Source organism: Oryzias latipes, chromosome 11, assembly GCF_002234675.1.
Source record: "Oryzias latipes chromosome 11, ASM223467v1".
Taxonomy (NCBI): Eukaryota; Metazoa; Chordata; class Actinopteri; order Beloniformes; family Adrianichthyidae; genus Oryzias; species Oryzias latipes.
In genome coordinates this window covers 4,893,737-4,899,730 of record NC_019869.2, presented here as the reverse complement: position 1 = coordinate 4,899,730, position 5,994 = coordinate 4,893,737, and the positions used below count along the sequence as shown (strand labels likewise).

The 5,994-nt window shown below is 36.8% G+C and overlaps 1 protein-coding gene across 1 annotated transcript; it reads left to right on the top strand.

Moving 5' to 3' along the window:
* The first annotated feature begins 761 nt into the window (after nucleotides 1–761).
* On the top strand, nucleotides 762–5,296 carry LOC101173316. Its single transcript, XM_004073750.4, has 10 exons — nucleotides 762–888; nucleotides 1,240–1,301; nucleotides 1,397–1,423; nucleotides 1,497–1,529; nucleotides 2,376–2,408; nucleotides 3,729–3,761; nucleotides 3,924–3,956; nucleotides 4,110–4,139; nucleotides 4,241–4,282; nucleotides 4,611–5,296. Exons 1-10 carry the CDS (start codon nucleotides 878–880, stop codon nucleotides 4,823–4,825), a joined length of 519 nt encoding a protein of 172 aa, XP_004073798.1. The 5' UTR covers nucleotides 762–877; the 3' UTR covers nucleotides 4,826–5,296.
* Nucleotides 5,297–5,994: the final 698 nt, after the last annotated feature.

Sequence of the window (5,994 nt, the reverse complement as noted above, 5' to 3'; positions counted from 1 at the left end):
TCTCTCAGACACAGCCTCATTTTGAAAGTCGTCGGAGAGAAAACCCGTTTCGATAGGTGGTACAATCCATTCTTTGGCTGATTGAGGTCAGTGTTGTGGATCAGATATGAGCTGGCTTTGGTCTATAGTTCTCCTGGCCTATAGTGGATCTGGTTCCAGGCGAATCGTTATTGTTCTGCTCTAATTATTCTGAGGGTTCTATCGGTGGATCTGAGTCGCTGAAACTCGACCCGCGGCTAATGTCCACACTGAGTGTGTTTGTTTGAAGGGGATTCCCTGGACTGTGAGGTCGCCAGGAAATTCCACAAAAACCGTGGGCTGTTTCTTCCTCCATTGTGAGGACCACTTTGAGGTTTCGCCCGAGGTCACAATATTTCTTTGATGTTGAGGAAACTTTGCACGTTCTGACAGAAATTATAGACAAAAATGAACCGTCTCATACCCATAACAGTTCATAATTATTGAATCGAAAGGCTTAGAGTTTAAAAAATAAAATTATTTTATGATTTTGACATTGTTTTTATTTCCACCAAATCCACCTCAAGTCTCATCCTAGCCTCTAATTGGAGCACAAAGGTTACTTTTCTCATATAGAGGAACTTTTTATCTTCTCTTCCTTCTTTTGGACATTAAACATGGAAACCTGAAACTCACATGGACACACACACACCAAATACACACTAAGCGGCACACACTATAGTCCTTCCTCTGGCCGGCTGGCATTTAGGCAGATATATAAACCGCCACCGGATGCTCGGGGCCAGAATATTTCTGCAGTGCAATACTGAAGTACTGTAACAGTCGGCTGCCTGCCTGAGCGATCCCCTGTCTGCCCGCCTGCTGAACAGATCAGAGACCCGTCTGACCTCAAAGCATCATGCTCACCAGGTACGTCCATCCTTTCCTCCGTAAAGGCCATGAAGTGCTGCAGACTTTCCAGCAGACAGGATTTAGACCTAAAAATGACTCCGAAACGAGAAAACGGAGAGGAAATCTTTGGGATTTTTAAGTGATCAACATCTCTTCAAGTGTAAAGAAGGTGCAGAAATGTAAGCCAAAGAGGAGCAATAACTTCTTAAAAATGAAAAAGTTTCAACATTTGTTTTTGTTTCAAAGAAAATAAACTTGAAAACAAAAACAAAAAATACAAAAATTACTGAAATTTTGTTCTTCAATTGCAAAAGATTGAGTGAAAAATGAGTCTTTTCCATGAATTAAAATGTTGTCTTTGTGTTTCAGGAACATATTTCTTCTATTCTCTTTGTTTGTTCTGTTGGTGAAGGGGGACCACGACGCCAATGGTGAGATAAAAATAATCCCCCCAACATCAATTAGGATGAAAGCATCCCATCATGGGATCACATTGTTTCCTAATTCACCTTTATGATCTTTCCAGATGCAGGAATACAAGCCATATCGACAGGTAAACCTCCTCTCTGCTTCTCATCACTTATATTATTAATGTCTAATTATAATCTGTCTCGCCTTTTTGTCAGATAAAGACTCAACTTCTGATGAATCTCCAACAGGTGAGGACCAAAACTCACACTCTGAGTTTCAAGTTTGTCAATTAATACAAGTTCTCTGTTCTTGATCAAAGACTGGAATAGAATTGTGGGTTAAATGCTGGGATTACATGTAGATATTTGTTGGTTTACAACAATACCCAAAAAAATCACAAAGAAAAAGCTTCAGAGATAGAAAATAGGGTGTTGACTACAAAAACTTAAGGAGAAAATAGCAGTGTCATTACTAATAATCAAATAGATGTTTGCAGTAATGCAAGCAATTTACTTTTAAGGTCACATTAAAGTAATTAAATATAGTGATTATTAACAAAGGTCAAGTAGAGTTTGATTAAGAAATAGATGATATAGATCTGTTAATAACATGGATTTCTGTGGAAAGTTACCCTTGTCTCTCATTTCACATCAAATGAAAGAAAACGGTGGCAACAACATGGAGAAATGCATTGTTATGCTATAACAAAAGAACTACTTATTTTATAAAGTTAAAAAAATTACAGATGTGTTATAGGAATTTCAGAAAACAAAAAGAAATTAGAAAAATAAACTGTGGTGTACTATTACAAAATAATTACAAATTAACTTAATAAAGTAAAAAATGTGTGTCTTCTGTCTTGTTATCTGTTAGTCTGACTGAAAATGAAGTTTTTTGCAGGTATTACAGTAATGTAACATTCTTAAATCAATTCATAAACCCTCGGGAAAAACATATTTTTTCAAATATTTAAAAGTGTTCAATCATTTTCTTCAATAACCAGTAGAACCTCAAAAATGATAGTGCTGTTGCATCATGGCCTGCAGGCCTGACCTTCAGGTTTTCTCACTCAGCTGTTGTGTTTGTTGTTGCAGAGAGCATGAACGTTGTGTCTGCGGATCAGCCTGGTAAGACTTCAGATCACGTTTATCACAACAATATATGGAGAACCACCATGTGCACAAAAACAGGTTGAACCTACTGAGATTCATACTTTAGTATTATAAATTTGGAAAAAGAAAAATTGAAATAGAGATGTTTTTAACCCCTTTATGCCTGATTTTATCTCCAGATGTATGAAAATATATTTTTAAGTATTATTTTCCTTTCAAACGTGCTATATTACATGGATTAAATGGATTAAATTAGCGACATATATGGTTAATGAATTCACTCTTTTGCACACTGAGTGCTGTTTCTGTTCATTTTTCAGATAAAGGGAAGCAGCATTTGTCTGCCAGAAACTGTTTAATAGTGATGTTTGGAGCATTAACACCAATATTCGCAGGAAAAAAAATACATTTTTCTCAACCAGTTGTTTTTTAGAAACAAATCATCTGCAGGAAACAGATAAAACAGCAGGAAGTCAGACCTAGAAACACCATGAACCTGGTTTATTTTCAAAATAAAATAGCTCTTGGAAGTGTACAAAATTGAAAATGACTTTTCTATAAATTATAAATCGCTTGTATAAGTTACCTGAGTTCCTACAAACCAAATAAATGTCTGAAAAAAATGATACATTTACTTTCTAACGCTTTTCACTTAGCATTTTTATGACAAAATAATACATTTAAGTCCACCTGGTGTAAACGTACAATCATGGCTTATCATTTTGTAAATAAAATGTTATTCAGTATATTTTTTGTGTCAAAAATCCACATCTAAAATAGTTACTCAAAATCAAAAGGGAAAAAACAAATAAAATTAGGGGGAAAGTGTATGAAATGCGTTTTCATGAGATAATCTCATTACTTTTTTACAGCCGATGCAAAAATCAGTATCAGTCAGTGGTTCAAACAATTATTTTTATTTTCTATTTCAGTTTAACATTTTTTGTCCAAATAAAATGTTTTTATTTTGCTTTCGCTTTGTTTAAAAATTTGATTTAAAAACAGAATTTTGAAAAATGAAGATACGAAAAAGCACAGCTCCCACCAACTTTCAACAGTAGGGGTCACAGTTGGCTAAAGTTTTAATCATCCAGAATGACACTGGTTAAGCTTTGAGTGAACCATGACACTAGTTAGTTAGACTGACCAACACGATCCTGCTGAAGAAATGACATTGGTGATCTTTCAACCAGTGACTTTTATTCTGAAAAACTGAAATATGTCGCAAACAAGAAAAAACAATTTTCCAGATTCTGTTTTCATTTCTTATATCTAATAAATATTTGTAATTTATCATAAATGTACTACACTTATGTCTTATGTTACTTTTTCCAGATGAATCGCATGTTTATGGAGAAGGACCTTCAGGTGGGTACAAGATAGTTTCCACCTGGTAACTTTTTCTGTGTCATCTGTATAATGGAAACGTGGTGGATCATTGTTCACCTGTAGTTTACAGGTGGATCAGGGCTTTGGTTCTGTGACTCACCTGTACAGAAGTTCAACAACTCTGTTTGTGTGTTGTTTCAGATCCCAGCAGTTCCCATTCAGAGACAGCAGACCGTGAGGAGAACTCCCACACTTACACTCATCCATCAACCTGTCCACCCGTCCACAGCCTTACACTTCTTAACCAAACATCCACTCATGCTTGAACTTATCTGAAAAATGCCCATTCTTTGTTTTGATTCCATTATTTACTTTTATTTTTTGTAGCCCCGTCAGCTGATCAGGTGACAGCACCTGGTGAGAGCAGACCTTTGGATTTTCAGTTTTGACATCCAATAAAAACATGTGTGAAAGTGAATTCTAGCAGATTTATTTTGAAAATTCTTGGTTGATTTCAGAGCCGGCTGTGGCCTCTGCCAGCAGCGTGGAGGAGGAGGACGGTAAGACTAAAATATGCTAATTTTGTACCCTATCATCAGTGTTTCTACAAATAATAAATAACAGATTTTGAACACAGTAACCAGAATTGAATAATATAACTTAGTTTCTGTTCATGTGCATTCCCAATTATTACAATAATGATGTCATCGTATGACAAAATCTAAACAAAAAGCCTCTGTAAGATAGTTTACATTAAGAATTACACTTTAATTTATCAAGTCAGTAACAAATACCTTTAGTGATTAATATTTGCGTATCTTAAATGTTTAAAATAAAAAAATATGAAAAAATAGGAGCAATGTTTGTCTCCCACTGCTTGTGCTGCAGAGGACGAGAGCAACGACTCAGGAGAAGCAGGAAGGAAGAAGCCCAGCTCGCGCTCAGCCAAACCTCAGGGCCCCGCCCACCTCCAGAACAGCCCCGCCCATATAATTCAAATCCCCGCACTCCCATCGCAGCCAATCATCATCCCACAGCCCAAAACTTTGGTGAGGAGCAGAACATCCAAGAGAAGATCCAGGACCAACCGCCGGCAGATATAGCTCAAGCATCAGTGCTCACAGAGACACAAACACACACACATATGGAGACACACACCTGATGTACTGTATGAACACATCATTGACCCTGCACGACCCTGGGTCGTGTGATTGGTGGCGCGGATGTCTGGCCACTGAGCTTTGATGTTTGAATTCCCTCATGTTCAGTATGACTGATTTAAACAACATTAGACGGGAAATAATTTCAGAAAAACGACGGCGAGTCGCGTTGATTTGTCAAAACTACTGCAAACGATTAATTTTGTGCCATTTTATTATCAGATTAAGTATTTTAATCCAAGAGGGTTTTGGTTTTTGTGACTCCAGCAGACCTCAGAGTATTAAACCTGTTCAGTTAATCACTTTTTGTAACTTTTATTTCTATATAAATACTTTAAACGGCACAATATTTTTCTCTGTTTGGAATTTGCATCTTATTGTAAATGAAGTAAACCTAACCCACTCCAATGAAAACTGTGTTTTTGGTGTTATTAACATCTTCTTGTGGCATTTTTGAGGACAAAGTAAGAAAATTAAGCTTAAAAATTCAATTTCTGAGTATTTTCTGAGCAGTCAAAAAATTGCAGTTTGATAAAGATGGTGACGTAAGGGCTGGCCAAAAGCTCCCTGAGTTTTTAATACGATCTTCTTCCACAAATGATCACTTCCGTTCACAGAAAAGCAGCCGTTTAAGAATTCATGAAAGGAATTGTTTTTGTAGGACGTGTGCAAAACCCATTTGGAAAAACATCAGTTTTTCCCATTTTCCACTTCCTTACTCCTTAATAAAGCAACATTCCTCAAAAACTGCAGGAAGAGGAAACTTTTATTTAATATGTTAATTAGCATTAGAGTAACCCAGCCACAAGGGGGCCAAGACAGAGTCTCATTGTGCCGGTCCCAAAACCAGACCACTACAGAGGGTTGTGTTAAGAAAAGCAGGAGACGTAAAATCTTTTCCAAACCAAATGTGATAAACAGACCTTTTAACCCTTGTGCTATCCTAGGCACTTTAACATTGGGAGTTGGGTCATCTAGACCCACTAGACAGTGCTCTGAACCTTTTTTCTTCAATGATTTGTGATCTTCACTGGTGTCCATGGATTACATGAAATCTTTCCACCTTTATCCACCTTTGTCATGGTAGGGAGAACACATCAATGTAAGGGTGG